General features: G+C 33.6%; 3 protein-coding genes and 1 pseudogene across 4 annotated transcripts in view; 1 reads left to right on the top strand and 3 right to left on the bottom strand.

Annotated features, from left to right (window-relative positions):
• LOC125823752 (uncharacterized) overlaps positions 1-16,464 on the top strand; it is a 297,644-nt gene that overhangs the window by 217,118 nt on the left and 64,062 nt on the right. The window lies entirely within an intron of this gene.
• Positions 941-1,477, bottom strand: LOC125823577 (agamous-like MADS-box protein AGL62). The gene has a single exon (XM_049502934.1). The coding sequence runs from the start codon at positions 1,475-1,477 to the stop codon at positions 941-943; it is 537 nt and encodes a 178-aa protein (XP_049358891.1).
• On the bottom strand, positions 5,508-6,039 carry LOC125823578 (agamous-like MADS-box protein AGL62; annotated as a pseudogene).
• LOC125823768 (uncharacterized) lies at positions 7,943-15,800 on the bottom strand. Its single transcript, XM_049503152.1, has 6 exons — positions 15,376-15,800; positions 11,694-12,020; positions 11,578-11,626; positions 11,217-11,502; positions 8,978-9,056; positions 7,943-8,158 (listed from the first exon to the last, which is right to left on the bottom strand). The coding sequence occupies exons 1-6, from the start codon at positions 15,703-15,705 to the stop codon at positions 7,952-7,954; spliced, it is 1,278 nt and encodes a 425-aa protein (XP_049359109.1). The 5' UTR covers positions 15,706-15,800; the 3' UTR covers positions 7,943-7,951.

Consider the following 16,464-nt stretch of genomic DNA (forward strand, 5'->3'; position numbering starts at 1 on the left):
TAATAATATTCATTATTTTCAAAAGGCATATATCACTTTTTTTAAAATTTATGTATCACGAAATAGGAATGTAAATTATCTTGATTTTTCTAATGTATTATTAGTCCATAAAATTTTTGAACTATGTGTGGCCGACTTTGCTAGATCTTATACTCATTATTTTCAAAAAGAGGACATCGTTCTTTTTGGAGTTTATGTGTCACGAAATATGAATTAACGATTATCTCAATTTTTCATTAGTCCCTACATTTTTTATAATATGTGTGACTAACCTCTTTGAGCTTAAATTTTATGGGTTAATTTGTAACGACCTATTAAATGATACTTATTATTTTTGAAAAGTAAACGTCGTCTTTTTTGAGTTTATGTGTCATGAAATAGAAATTCTAGATTATTTTTATTTTTTGTGTGTTTTAATCGATGAATTCTTTTGGAATGTACCCATTGTGTTTGATCTCAAATTTTCTGATTGCATTGGTGACGACCTGTTAAATGATACTTATTATTTTTTAAAGTAATGCGTCATTTTTTTTTGGAGTTTTTGTGTCGCAAAATGTGAATTCAAAAGAATCTCGAATTTCAGTGTGTATTAGTTGTGTTAAAAAATACAAAATAATTTAAAAGTAATAATATATTTCTCACCATAAAGAGCAAATGGATTGCAATAAAATTCCAACGTGAACCCATAAAATTCAAATCTTAGATATAAATATATACTAGACTTACCAGAAAATACACCAATGAGTTAGCAATTTTAATGACTATATCGGATATTATTATGAAAATCATAGCAAGTACATGGATATAGCATCAATGAAATAAAATAACAAAAAAATAAATATCTCAATAATATAATATTGAACTTTATATGGGTTCACCTTCTATAACTGATAACTAATTAGGATGACTCAACCGACTCCCACCAACCATTAATTTTGTTTCAAACATTAAATCCCAAATCTGAGGATGAAGCTCCAATTTCCAATTGATTCAAGCGATTCTGCATATTAAAAACAAAAGTCTCCAACCAAGCCTCAAAAGTTGACACTTTATCTGCATTGAGCTGCTCAATCGACTCCCACCAACCTTTCTGTCTAGCTTCAATCACTTCATCATATGATTGTTTCTTAGCAATTTCAATGTCTTCTATGGTATCAAGTTCTTCAAGCCTACTTTTGAGTTCGTTCACTTTTTCTCGATTATGAGCAGCGACTAGAAGGGTACTTTCACTTGGTTCCATATTGAGATTCTGAAAACGAGAAATAACTGCATCAACATTTGGGTGAAAAAACGAGAAAGGATTACCTGTCGGAGAAAAAAAAATCATTCCAATATCGACATCGCATTCAAATACGAGATCGCTAGCCTTTTTGTATAAACTCGTACGACGCTTTGAGAAGCTAGCATAGAGGTTATCTTGCTTTTCTATTTTTTTCATTGGTATCTTTTGGCGTCCTTTACTTTTCTTATTCTCCATGGCTAAATTTATCACCAAAATGAATAAAAAATTATTAATGAAATGTTTAATGAGAAATGATATTTAAGAGAAGGGAGATGTCACAACTATTTATATACATCAAAATTTTATTGCATTAAATATCTTTCTAAATATTATATTGGAAAATGATCTGTTATACAATCAATTTTATTCTTAATATATGCTTTCCATATCAATCATATCAGTGAAATCTAGACTAACTTTAAATCATTGAATAAAATAAAATCTAGACTTTTAAGTTAAATCATTAAATAAATGAAATCTAGACTTTTAAATTAAATTAATAAATAGAATGAAATTTAGACTTTTAAGTTAAATCAATAAATAAAATGAAATCTAGACGTTTAAGGAAAAACAATAATAGTTTACTACACTCATATTATTTATCAAGTTAGAAGGACCAAATATAAATATAATTTGAAGGAACACCAATTACATACCAAATATTATCAAATTTTATAGATAAGAACCAAATATTCATATATATTAACAAAAACAAATTTAATATTAACCAAAACCAAAGAATAATCTTTTTTGTGTTTAATGAATTTTATAATGTCTAGGTAGTTAGCAACTTATTGAACTTAGAAGTGATATAAATTTCATACCAAATCCTTGATATGCATCAACATCAAACAAACATTATTTTGAATAAGATTTGAAATATTAATTTGAATAGATAAATGTTTTTATAAAATATGACAATGAAAAATCAACTTCCTATGTCTATTAACATTAACCAAAACTGAATTTGCTTCAATTGGTACATGTTCAACATGCTTGTTAGGGATGACAATAGAGCGGGTTGGGGTGGATGTAGCCCCATCCTACTCCGTCCCGCCCCGCTTATGTTGTATCTATTTTTTTCCTTTTTTTATTTTGCTAAAAGAATACACAAATTTAACATTTTATTATAATTTTTTAAGAATGAAAATTCAGTTGAATTATTTCCTCGATTATTATTTTGCTAAAACACGTCAATTTAATAGTTTCTAGACCTCTAGGTGGTAAATGGTAATATATCATAAATAAATTGATCAGTTCGGTTTACAAATAATTTCAAAGAAATTCTAAGAACTAAAATCCAATTAAGAATTTTGATTATAACAGATCATATAAAAAGGTACTTGTTCGAAATCATAGACAAAGAGAGAACCAACAGATTAGACTAGTAAATTGAAAGAAAAAAGTTTTAACCCGCCACCTCCCTCAAGCGGCTCAATTTTTCGTGTGTATTAGTTCAAGGATCGGCGCCTTGGAGTATCAAAAAAAATTCTGAAATTTTTTTATGAGGACCTCCATAATGAGTTGAGGAATCATCACGTATACACATACCATTTTTTAACGTCCATTTCCGCATTTACAGGACTTTTTTTATGAATCACTCAAAATTCTCAATTTTTTGTGTGTATTAGCCCATGGATCTGACACCTCAGAGCACCCAAAAGTTTTTTTCTCAAAAAGCTTTATGAGGACCTCCATAATGAGTTGGGGAACCATCACGTATACTCGCACCATTTTTTAACGCCTATTTCCGCAATTGCATTCCCTTTTTAGGAATCGCCGAAATTCCTCAATTTTTCATGTGTATAAGCCCATGGTTCTGGCGCCTCGGATCACCCAAAAAAAAATTCTCAAAAAATTTATGAGGACCCCTATAATGAGTTGGGAACTATCACATATACTCGCACCATTTTTTTAATGTCTTTTCCCGTATTTATAGACATTTTTAGCAATCACGCAAATTCCTCAATTTTTTGTGTGTATTAGATCATGGTTTTGGCGCCTCGGAGCAACCAAAATGTTTTTTCTCAAAAAACTTATGAGGACCTCCGTAATGAGTTGGAAAACCATCACGTATACTCGCACCATTTTTTAACGTCTATTGCCACATTTACAGGCCTTTTTTAGGAATCACGCAAATTTCTCAATTTTTCGTATGTTTAGCCCATGGATCTGATGCCTCAGAGCACCAAAAAAAAAATTCTCAAAAAATTTTATGAGGATCTCCGTAGTGAGTTGGGCAACCATGCATCACGTATACACACACACCATTTTTTTTAATGTTCATTTCCGCATTTACAGGCCTTTTTTGTAGGAATCACCCAAATTTATCGTGTGTATTAGCCCATGTATTTGGTTCTCTGAGCACCCGAAATTTTTTTCTCAAAAAACTTTATGAGAACCTCCGTAATGAGTTAGGGAACCATCGAGTATACTCGCACCATTTTTTAACGCCTATTTACGCATTTACAGGCCTTTTTAGGAATCACGCAAATTCTATAATTTTTCGTGTGTATTAACTCATGGATCTGGCACCTCCAAGCACCAAAAAAAAATCTCAAAAAAAATTATGAGGACTCCATAATGAGTTGGGGAACCATCACGTATGCACACACCACTTTTTAACGCCTATTTCCGCATTTACAGGCCTTTTTTAGAAATCGCTAAATTTCTCAATTTTTCTTGTGTATTACCCCATGGATCTGGCGCTTCAAAGCAGTCAAAAAAAATTCTCAAAATACTTTATGAGGACCTCCATAATGAGTTGGGGAAACATCACGTATACCCGCACAATTTTTTTAACACCTATTTCCGCATTTACATGCTTTTTTTAGGAATCGCGTAAATTCCTCAATATTTTGTGTATTTAGCCCATGGTTCTGGTGCTTCAGAGCACCCAAATTTTTTTCACAAAAACCTTTATGAGGACCTCTGTAATGAGTTAGGGAACTATCACGTATTCTTGTACCATTTTTTAACGCTTTTTCCGCATTTACAAGCCTTTTTTCGAAATCGCGCAAATTCCTTAATTTTTCGTATGTATTAACCCATGGTTCTTGCGCCTCAGAACAACCAATTTTTTTTCTCAAAAAACTTCTGAGGACTTCTGTAATAAGTTGGGGATTCATCACATATACTCGCACCATTTTTTTAACGTCTAAATCTGCATTTATAGGCCTTTTTTAAGGAATCACGCGAATTCCTCAATTTTTCGTTTATATAGCTCATAGATCAGAGCACCAAAGAGTTTTTCTCAAATAATTTTATGAGGACCTCCGTAATGAGTTGGGAACCATCACGTATACACGCACCATTTTTTGTAACACCCATTTCCGCATTTACATGTCTTTTTATAGGAATCGCCCAATTTTCTCAATTTTATTGTGTGTATTAGCCCATGGATCTAGCCGCTCAGAGCACCTAAAATTCTTTTCTCAAAAAACTTTGTGACAACCTCCATAATGATTTGGGGGACCATCACGTATACTCGCGCCATTTTTTAACACGTATTTCCGCATTTACAGACCTTATTTTAGGAATCGCGCAAATTCCTTAATTTTTCGTGTGTATTAACCCATGGTTCTGGCGCTTCGGAGCACCCCAATTTTTTTTGAATGATACTTATTATTTTTTAAATGTAAACGTCGCCTTTTCTGAGCTTATGTGTCTAAAATAGGAGTTCGAGATTATTTTTATTTTTTGTGTATATTAATTGATGAATTTTTTGAAATGTGTCATGACCGATTGTGTTTGATCTCAAATTTTCTTATTACATTAGTGGCGACCTGTTAAATGATACTTATTATTTTTTAAGTCATGTGTCATATTGTCTGGAGATTATGTGTCACAAAATGAGAATTCAGAAAATCTCAAATTTCAATGTGTATTAGTTGTGTTAAAAAATACAAAATAATTTAAAAGTAATGATATATTTCGCACCCAAAAGAGCAAATGGACTACAATAAAATTTCCTCAAACCCATAAAATTCAAATCTTAGATCAAAATATATACGAGACTTACTAGAAAATACCCCAATGAGTTAACAATTTTAATGACTATCTGATATTATTATGAAAATCATACCAAAGTACATGGATATAGCATCAATGAAATAAAATACAAAAAAATTAAATATCTCAATAATATAAAATTGAACTTTATATGGGTTCACCTTCTATGACTAAGAACTAATTTGGATGACTCATGTATAATTTTAATTTTGTTTCAGACATTAAATCCCAAATCTGAGGATGAAGCTCCAATTTCTAATTGATTCAAGCAATTTTGCATATTAAAAACAAAAGTCTCTAACCTAGCCTCAAAAGTTGACACTTTATCTGCATTGAGCTGGTCAATCGACTCCCACCAACCTTTCTGTCTTGCTTCAATCACTTCATCATATGATTGTTTCTTAGCGGTTTCAATGTCTTCTATGGTATCAAGTTCTTCAAACCTACTTTTGAGTTACTTTTTCTCGATTATGAGCAGCGACTAGAAGAGTACTTTCTCTTGGTTCCATATTGAGAGTCTGAAAACGAGAAACAACTGCATCAACATTTGGGTGAAAAAACGAGAAAGGTTTACCTGTCGGAGAAAAAAATATCATTCCAATATCGACATCGCATTCAAACACGAGATCGCTAGCCTTTTTGTATAAACCCATACGACGCTTTGAGAAGCTAGCATATAGGTTATCTTGCTTTTCTATATTTTTCATTGGTATCGTTTGGCGTCCTTTACTCTTCTTATTCTGCATGGCAAAATTTATCACCAAAATGAATAAAAAATTATTAATGAAATGTTTTAAGAGAAATGATACTTAAGAGAAGGGAGATGACACAGCTATTTATATACATCAAAAATTTCATTGCATTAAATATCTTTCTATATATTATATTGGAAAATGATCTGTTCATCATAGTGAAAATAGGAAATACAATCAATTTTATTCTTAATATATGTTTTCCATATCAGTGAAACCTAGACTAACTTTAAATCATTTTGAATAAAATAAAATCTAGTCTTTTAAGTTAAATCATTAAATAAATAAAATCTAGACTTTTAAGTTAAATTAATAAATAGAATGAAATTTAGACTTTTAAGTTAAATCAATAAATAAAATGAAATCCAGACTTTTAAGGAAAAACAATAAATAGGTTTACTATGCTCATAATATTTATCAAGTTGGAAGGACCAAATATAAATATAGTTTGAAGGAACACCAATTACATACCAAAGATTTTCAAATTTTATGGATTAGAACCAACTATTCATATATATTAACAAAAAAAAACAAATTTAATATTAACCAAAACAAAAAAAAAAAAAAAACAATCCTTTTGTGCTTAATGAATTTTATAATGTCTAGGTAGTTAGCAACTTATTGAACTTATAAGTGATACAAATTTCATACCAAATCCTTCATATGCATCAACATCAAACAAACATTATTTTGAATAGGGAAAAAGGTCTGAAATATACCCGAACTTTGACTGAAATTGTTGTAACAATATCAAACTTTGGGAAGGACCTTTTACCCTGCACTATTTAATAATGTATTTTAAAGGTATATATGTGCCCACGTGGACATCATAAATATTGCATCATTATAAATAGTAACTTGTCCACGTGGACACATATATACCTTTTAAGTACACTATTAAATAGTGCAGGGGGTTTTAGGTCTTGCTCAGAGTTTGAGATTGTTACAGCAATTTCGATCAAAGTTCAGATATATTTCATCGGTCAAAAGGAGTGACATGATTCCGGGGCAATCGAGTGCATTTCAGAAAAGAAACTTACAAGTTAGAAAGTTGAAAAACTTACGAGTTGACCAAAGTCGATATTTGAGAGAAACGAACTCAAAGTTGAGGTTTGAAAATTCCTAGTGGTCCAGTCCAGATGGTGATTTAGAACTTGGACAAGTCTTGTGAGTTGTATACTAGTTAAATTGAAAACAAAAGTCATCAACGATCAAATATGTGTCTAGCCAATCCCAAATAGATCTTTTAATTTTTTCCAACAAAGACTGATTGTAGTGATTTGAGTCTAGTAACAAGTATCACGAAAACTATCATGCTTCTATTATCCTGACGTGATTTTTTATTTTTAAAAGCCATTCCGCTAGGCTAAGTGTGCCTAGAGCTAGTTTTTTATTAATAAAGAAAAAAGCACCTCAAAAAGAAGTACAATCAAGGAAAGCTAAGCCTTGCCTTACTAATCATGACGTACAAAGCTTTCGTTACTAAAAATACCATCTTTCCCGAGGATAAAAACTGACCAACAAAGGTCAAAAATAGTGGACTTTCAACTAAAAACCAACCAATTTGTGGAATCAAAAAACGACTATTAACCATTGTTTCCTCCCCTTTGGAGAACTTGACAATGTAAGAACACACCATTAACCACCAACTGCCAATAATGCATATGGCAATACACTTGCAGTTTTCAACATATTAACTAGGTATTTATACGAAACAACGCCAGTTTTTCACATTAAAAGAATATGAAAACGAGAATGCAGCAAATGTGCTGCATTTGTTTCCACTTCCAGTTAAACCTCCCCAGAGCAGGAAAGATTGAAAAACTGTGCACAAAGTGAGATTGCTACAAGGTGTATCATTACAGAAACACAAGATATACACATATTGAGTCACTCTGTAGTTGTTTTAAAACAGAAACGAATCCAAATGCGGTTGTAATTGCAGCATCTGCAAAAATAACCTTTCTTCCGAAGCTAACTTCTTATAAAGTCTCTGTTGATGACTCATGAACTCCAAAAACAAATCTTTTGCCTGGTTTGCTTTTCTGTATGCTTCACTTCCTGAGTGAACTATTATCAAGTCTTGGCAGATACTTTTTGCCTGATATATATCCTACACAATAACGAGAAGACGCAAGGGGGAGAGCAGTCAGCCTCAATAAACTGAAATCAAACATTTGATGTATATAATATGAAATACACATGATAAAAAATCACATGTTCAGGGCTTGAAGCTCCTCAATAAGTTTAAAATTCTTTTAAAAATTATTTCCTGCAATCCTCAAGTATTTGCTTTGTATCTAGACTAGTCTGTCCAATCAAGACTCCACCACACATCACATCGAACGAAACCAATTTCACCTCATCAGCCTAAAATTCACTTTCTTTTTCTTTATTGCAAGTACATCTTATTTCTTTTCCTTCTGGCTTCTTCATTGTTGTATTTCATTTCCATACTTGATTTTGATTTACTTTACTTGAGCCGCATGGGTATAGGTAAGGCTATGCATACACCACACTCTCCAAACCCCACTTGTGGGATTACACTAGGTATGTTGTTGAAGCACTTTCACAATTATGTGTAAAAGCACATTTCTCAAGACCATGAGTATACAAATTTACTACAGATATATATGATTCCTAAATCTTAAGAGCAATTGATCCCACATCCTCAGCTCTCCTGTTATCTCGCAGTTAACGTCAATCTAAATTTGACTGGTGACAACTGGGCATCCAGTTTTTCACTAGGAACGAGTAACTATCAGATATGCATGCTTCTAGATTATCAAGAAACTTCATGTATATGATATTTTCCAATATGTCAACCAAACTCATTTCTGAAGTAGCACTGGCAGTAGGATGTGCTCAATTATGGCTCATTTGTTGTCCTATAACCATTATTAAATTAACCAATACATGGTATGAATCTTACCTGGGAACTGTACATTAAGCTCCCAAGTGATGTCTTAATCATGGATTGTCTCATATCTCTTTCACTTATAACCATCGGCCTGTAAAAGGGAAATGGAAAAAAGTAAATAACCCATTAGGCATTCGTCAATCTAGAAGACATATGAACATCATGAAAATTTGGCTCTTAAGTGTTAAAATGAAATAGGATCTACACATTTAGCAAAAATTATAGAGCTATATTTAAGGATTTCAGAATATCTGAATTACAGAGGTATGTTAAACTACATTAAAAAATAAAGACCCAAGACGGTGCACACAGAACCAAAGTGTAGCACTTCCTTTCCAGCCCTTTCACCTTTAAAGTAGATATCGGGGATGATAGAATAAAAAAAACTTTCAACTTCTGAAAATGAGAAAAAAAAAACAAAAACAAATAGTGTCTCAGTGAACATGACATTTTTTCAAGCAACCGCTAGTTAAAAATTGGGAAAATAGTCTGTGTGGCCATATTTGTACATATCAATTGTGGACACCCAAGGCTAGCTAGGACAGATTGGAACAAGTCGCCTAGTGATTTTTTTGTCTCTGCAGGGATTAGAATCTGAGAATTCATGATTCATAATCCACTTCATTGACAACTAGGCTACACACTACGGTGCTCAGAAACTTTCTTTAGTGTCTGTTCTTTCTTTTAATAGACTATAATATGACAGACCGGAACATAGGATCTTGAAATACCTATATCACAGGAACTCTAAACGGTAAACAGCATTGAATGTGAAAGGCAAGTGCATTTAACAACATTTGAGCTAGAAAAGAAGTAGCAGTAAACAGAAGTTGAGGACATTTTGTAGCGTTTCATTGAAGCTAATTTGCAGAGTAAAACGAAGTTTTCAACTACATATATAGAGAAATCTGGAAAAACAAAATAGTGCAGAATGCATAGAACTTCAAGCGATCCCCAAAAATAATTGGGTGAATAGCATATGAAACTATATTTTTAGTCCAGAGAGATCTTTCAAAAACAATCCCAACTAGTCACCAAAAGTGTAGCAGTAGTACCTAGCGTGGAATTTCAGACTAATAAATACCATCTATAGGAACCCTTACAAGGACTCAACCATTTCAAATGTTGTGCTTTTCTTTTTCTTATTAAAGATGGATACCATTCTAGAACCTCTAGTTCAACTTCGGATCAGTTTTGACTGTCAGCGAGAGAGAGAGAGAGAGAGTCTAACTGCAGATGCAGCTTAAATAACAGCAATTCGGGTGTCCAAATTGCAGAAGCACCAATATTATCAACAAAAGAAATTGCAGAAGCAACTAAAATCAGATGGCATTGAGCAGGATATCACTTTCACCAAAGTAAATTCAGGACCAAGAAAAAAGGCTGATGCTACTGATGCAACCACAGAGCAGGCCTCAAACAAGTGGTGCGGCGAATTTTACTAAGGTTTTAGCAAATCACAAGCTCAGGAAATGTAAGCATGCCATACTTCAATTCTTTTTCCCAAAAAAATGGAAAAAAAAAAGTTTGAGAAGACAAGCATGCTTGATAAAACTTTACATCATGAATACGTGCCGACGCTATCTACACATCTAAAATAGTTCAAGTGGCTGGTAATTGTGGCACGGAAGCTCTTCTAAGCAGAATATCCAAAAAAGGTATTTTAGCAAGTTTGATCCACGCCAAGCATGATTTTTAGCTGAATGAAAATGTGTTTTAGCTCATAATCTGTATAGAGGCAGGAACCAATGATTCTGATACACCCATACAACATAACTCTAATGGAAGATAGACTTTTTTTTATGAAGTAAGCATCCAGTAGATGCAATACGCAGGGGGATCAGTCAGCTAAGAACAAAAAACTTCCAGAGTTGAGCTGACAAAATCCTGGTAGTGATCTAAGTTATTTAGAGGGGAAGAGTTAGCCCAGCTAAAAAGGTTAACCAAACAACAAGCCTTACGCCTAAAAATTGAGTTAAAACTCCATCAATAAATCTCCTATTTTCATTCCACATACACCAAAAAATAAGGGCTGGGGTCATGATCCAGATTTTTCTGATAGATTTTCTAACAGGAGATAGATTCTAATAAATACAAGTCTAATACATGTGGTAATGGTATAGAACACATGAATGAAGCCTAAATATTAATAATAAAAAGATCTTTTGAGTGAAGACACTAGAATGTAAAGAGAGAAGGTTACAAAAGGATCAACAACTACTTAGAAAGGAAACTAATTCTGGAAACGTACCTTCCCTTTGAGGACACAACCAGGTGTGTTGGATTGTCCAAAAAATGGTTTATTTCTTTAAGCTTCTCTTCACAATCTACCACGATAATGCCTCGTGCATAGGGCATATATGACGGGCAGGGGGAAATATATGCTTGTGACCAAACAGAAGTGTGCTTATGTATGAAATCTCTCAATGACGAAGGGAACAAGGTTCTCTCCAAGTTCTCGACTAGCATGAGATGATAATTTGAACATTGTCCTCCTAGATCTTTATCATGATCCCAATGCCTTCTTGAGTCTGTTGCTGCAGTTCAGAATGAAGAACTTAGAAAAAGTGCAATTACCACATCGTAACAGGTGATGGAGTTCCGTAGCACACCTTCTGTTGTACATCTCACGTCAACCGCATTCTTGGCACTGCTAATCCCCTACAAGGAAAGGAAGAGGAGAATGACCTAGGCACATGCATTATCACTCAAATTACTGAATTAGAACCTGATAACTTGCCTTAAAGGACGAATCTGACTTTTGTTCAGAAGACAAATATCTGACTCTTTTTGTACGGAATGATCCTTTGGATGCTGAATTGTCTTGCTCAGATGTAGAAGTTGACTTGCAAGAAGATTTTCTGAGTTTCTGGTTTGCCAATTCCAAGAAGGAGGATATTCTAGGATCAACTTGTGCTGTGCCTTTTATGATACATATGCCTTCAATTCCAGAATTAGCCAAGTCATCCTTTTTTGGGCCATGAAGCCAGGATAGTACAAAGGTACATACACACTCCTCCCCTCCATTGTGAAATGTATGGTTCTCGTTATGTATCTACCAAAGAGAGGAAGAAGAAAATTTGAAGAAAGTGAATTAAGCCAATGAACCAATGTGAATCAAGTAGCCCTCTCCTTTTCCTCTTTGAGTCCTACTACTTTGACTTTATATGTTATGATAAACCCACATTTAGAGCAACAAATAAAACTGATACAAACTTTAATGAGGTTCAGCAATGATGTCAACGTCCTCAAGAAAGACGGTAAGAAAATTTCAGTATGCTCAAAAGAACAACAGCAACAATCTTTTTCCAAATTCTTAGAAACTTTAGTCCCCAATATGTTCACAAACCCACTCGCTTATTTTGTCTCACACTCTATCCCTCTTCCTTTTTCTTTTCATATCACACCCTAAACTGTACAGAAACACTACTAGAATGATCATTGTCCTTTAAAGATTTTTTTTTTTTTATCACAGATAAGGAAATACTGAGAAAAGAGTCTGCAGTATCTTATTAATATCAATTACCATAAAACTCAACCCACATCAACAATTGCTCCCTTTGCTTGAGCCTTGAAGTCCTCCATTATCAACAAGGAATTATCTCATCACACCATCTTGCCAAATTACCTTCACAAGGCATCACCTAGTACTGCCAACTCCAACTGAGTCTTGGCAATGCCTAGACTACGAACCGAAACTGCCTTGATCATAATATCTGATGGATAGACATTGTAGAAATCTTTTGACAACTATAATACCACTGGATACAATATCTCTACTGAAGTGATATTTAACAACAATATTCACTGTACGCTCATGTTACACTCATTCTTAGTGAGATGAATGGCACTCTGACTGTAACAAAATATTGATGCCTTGCTCTTTTTTAGCCTGAATTCAGTCACTTGGCCACAATAACTGCTTATCAGCCTAACTTCATTCATCAACCTGTGGCCAAATAAATGTTTTATTGCATCCGTAAGAGAGCCACTTACACAGACTCCATGATAGACAATGCAACTTTAGTTTGCAAAGTTGCATTCCAATTGACATCACCAGTCACCACCACAATGAGTAAGCAAGTAGCCTGTTAAATATCTCCTCCTACACAAGTCCTCAACATAGAATGAATATGTCATCTTGCTTTTCGCTGAATGTCAGACCAATATCTGTACTACTCTTCAAATATATCCAAATTCATTTCACTGTTTACTACAGCTCAAAAAATTGCTTCATTATCTGCTACTGCTTTTTTCAAGGACATGCCAGATTTCTACTCACCTGGGGTGGATGTAGGCTTTAAGGGTTCACCAGATCCCAATAGTGTTGGCCCATACCATGTATATGTGCTAAGAGATTCACTAAATATGTACAGAAATAAAAGTCAGAACTCATTACTAGAACTTGAGATTGTCCGTATCCCATAAAGGCCAAATCTTGGATCCATGCTACTCACCACACTAACAACATAAAACATGTTCGGACACTGCACTACATAATGCTACCAGTGCATATTTTTCAGCGTTACTTCTTATCTTAAGACCCTTATTCTATATGGTGATTCTCCATAATCAAGAATTTGGTTGACACCCTTGCTAGTTTTGTCTATTAACACATTATCATTTGCGTATAGCTTATGCAATGGAACCTCATGCTATATATCGTAAGTTAAATCCTATAACTAAAGTGAGCAAGTACAGAACTACATGCTCAATATCAACCCCTGGTGAACCCATAATAATGGGAAATTCCTTGTATATCCAATTACTGTTCTCACGCTAGTTTTTTTGAAAATGCACTTTCATACATATCCATAAGTAATTTTTGTTTTGTTGTAACTTGTCAATAACATAAAAGTTCAACATTCTTATTTCATGCTTTTTTTGATAGTTGAAAAGGCACAGAAGATTACTTGCAACTGTTGATAACAAGGAAATAAACACTCCATTTAGAGCTGACACATCAAAAGAAAAGTACATATGCCATGAAAATGTTGCTCTAGTGAGCTTATAATTCGGTATGACTGAAAAAATTGCCTAAATCACAAATTAGTGATCAACTCATCAACCAGACAACCACATGAACACTATGTATCCTTGATTTCTAAGGATTCATCATACTTAGACTATGTGAACCTACCTCACCTTCCTCCTTTATCCGTGCTTAGGACCTATGCAATGCTAAAAGATAACATATGCGAGTTGATTACTTTGAAATGACAGTGAAGAAGTTAATACCAAGTAATATTAATCAAGATGCCTCAATCCTGAATTAGATGTGATCAACCACAAAATCCTCTGTATCCTTGAATTCAAAGGTTCATCATAGATAGATTATGTCAACCTTCCTCACCTTAACTTCCTCCTTTCTAAGTTGCTCGGACTCTTCACTTTTGGTGACGCACCCATGTCGACACGATGTGGGTGTGGGTGTGGGATCCATACCCGATCTGGTCAATCGGTACTGGATACTTTGACCAAATTCAAGGGAGAAATTCTGGGCAGATTCAATGATTTTTGTAATCTTATAACCTAAGATGAAATTGAAGAAAATGAAATACCTTGTATATATAAATTTCTATTATCACTCCCTTTCCTTTTATCTCCTTCCAAGATTCTCCTCTTGATCATTATTTTCTCCTCGAGTTTTCCACATAATATCTCATAATTTAGGCTTTATACCTCTATGTTTAGCCGAATCCCCGCACCTGTATCCACACATGGATCCATATCCCCGAATCTTAAAATTAGGTCACAGAGGATCCAACCTCTAGATCCGCACCCGTATTAGACACCCGCACCTGAGTCCGAGCAACTTAGCCTCCTTTTATTCCATGACTAGGACCTCTATGTTTACAGAATATTCAGATAAATTTCTAGAAAGGCTTAATACATAACCAACCCTTAAACTTTAGACACTCGAACTAAGTCAAAATTCAATTGAACATCTCAACTCCTAATAAAGTGTTCCAATTAGACACTTAAGGTTCAAATTTTGGAAAAAAATGTGTCCTCTCATTCTTCTATTAAGTAATTGAGTCAAGCATACAAAATATGTCATGCATTTGTCTCAGTAAGCCATAAAAGCCCGATATTTTCTACCTGAGGTTGATGATATATTACTTGTAGTTAACTTAAATATCTAATAGATGAATGAAAACATGCACAAATTTTTTTCAATTTGACAGCATATCGAGTTAAAGGTGTTCAATTTGAACATGACTTAGTTCGAGTGGAATATTCTGCCACTGACTATGTGTTAAGCCTTCTGAAAACCTATGCTCATACTCAACATCTGGAACTGAGAATTGAACAGCATCAGAATGTAATAGAAATAGCTACCTCGATTAAATACATCTCAAAAAAAAAGAAAAAAAAAATTCTCATACTTCAAACAGTTCATAACTCACCGCTTCAACAACGGCATCGTAGAAGAGCATATCATCTTTGCCGAAAGCATTACAAGCCGCACAGACAATCATCCCTTCCTTAACACTACCGCATTCATTATCCTGTAGCTGTGGCGAGACATTCCTAAACTTCCTGACGAATTCATCGATTTCCTCCTTCGATTTGAAGTCATCAGCAAGGAATTTCACATCGAATTTTTCCGAATATCCCTCGAACTTCACCGTCATCGTTTCACCGTCCACCGTGACTAGCACACCGTACCATGAGTCATCTCCCTTGTACCGATGCTCTAAATCGTACTTCGCCGGATTTCCGTCGGATTTTTTCATTTCCGGCACCGGTAAATTCTTACAAATCTTCTGGAAACTTCGAGCGTATGTGTACGTATCTTTGAAAATTGTGGGAAAATGGAATTTACAGTAATCCGTAGCTTTCCCATGTCATTTATTTATTTTATATTTATTTGCTTTTTGTTTGTTTTGGGAAAGGGTCAAATGCTTCGACTGCAACAACAACAATAACAAATTTCGGAGACGGAACGTATGCAAATTTTATTACTATGTTCATTATATGTAGAAATAAAGAAGTTATTTTTAAAAAAATTTTGATGTAAGTGTATCAAACTCAAGTAACATACTTAGATTGTAACAAAAGGTTTAAATATAGTACTCCCTCTATTCATTTTTAGTTGTTATGTTGCGTTTTCTGAAAGTAACTAATTTTCAATGTTAAATTAGATTACATTTATTCGATTTTTTTTTAAAAAAGATATTGAAAAACTATACGAAAAGTACTACTCTCTTCATTTCAAATTAATTGAATTTTTGAAACATTTTTCATTTTTCAAATTAACTTAATTGTTCAATTTTCAAGACTACTTTTAGAATATTCTTTCAATTTTACCCTTCATTAGTTAGTATTGGAATTAGTTATTAATTAATGTTTAGTTATTTTAATCATAAATTTGACAATAATTAATAAGGGTAAAAATGGAAAGTTATGCCTAATTTATGTCTTAATCTTCTTTTTTTAAAGAGTGTGAAACACCTCAACAATTCAATTAATATGAAATGGAGGGAATATAAATT

The sequence above is a fragment of the Solanum verrucosum genome, unplaced genomic scaffold (genome assembly GCF_900185275.1).
Source record: "Solanum verrucosum unplaced genomic scaffold, falcon-dt-bn FXZP01000093.1, whole genome shotgun sequence".
Lineage (NCBI taxonomy): Eukaryota > Viridiplantae > Streptophyta > Magnoliopsida > Solanales > Solanaceae > Solanum > Solanum verrucosum.

What these genes read in the sequence shown, in the direction of transcription:
- LOC125823768 (XM_049503152.1), bottom strand. Translation starts at nt 15,705, where the DNA reads ATGAAAAAATCCGACGGAAATCCGGCGAAGTACGATTTAGAGCATCGG. An exon ending in ACGATGCCGTTGTTGAAGCG is followed by an intron (nt 12,021 to 15,375) that starts GTGAGTTATGAA and finishes TCTCTTTGGTAG; the next exon opens with ATACATAACGAGAACCATAC. An exon ending in CGTGAGATGTACAACAGAAG is followed by an intron (nt 11,503 to 11,577) that starts GTGTGCTACGGA and finishes TCTGAACTGCAG; the next exon opens with CAACAGACTCAAGAAGGCAT.
- LOC125823577 (XM_049502934.1), bottom strand. Translation starts at nt 1,477, where the DNA reads ATGGAGAATAAGAAAAGTAAAGGACGCCAAAAGATACCAATGAAAAAA.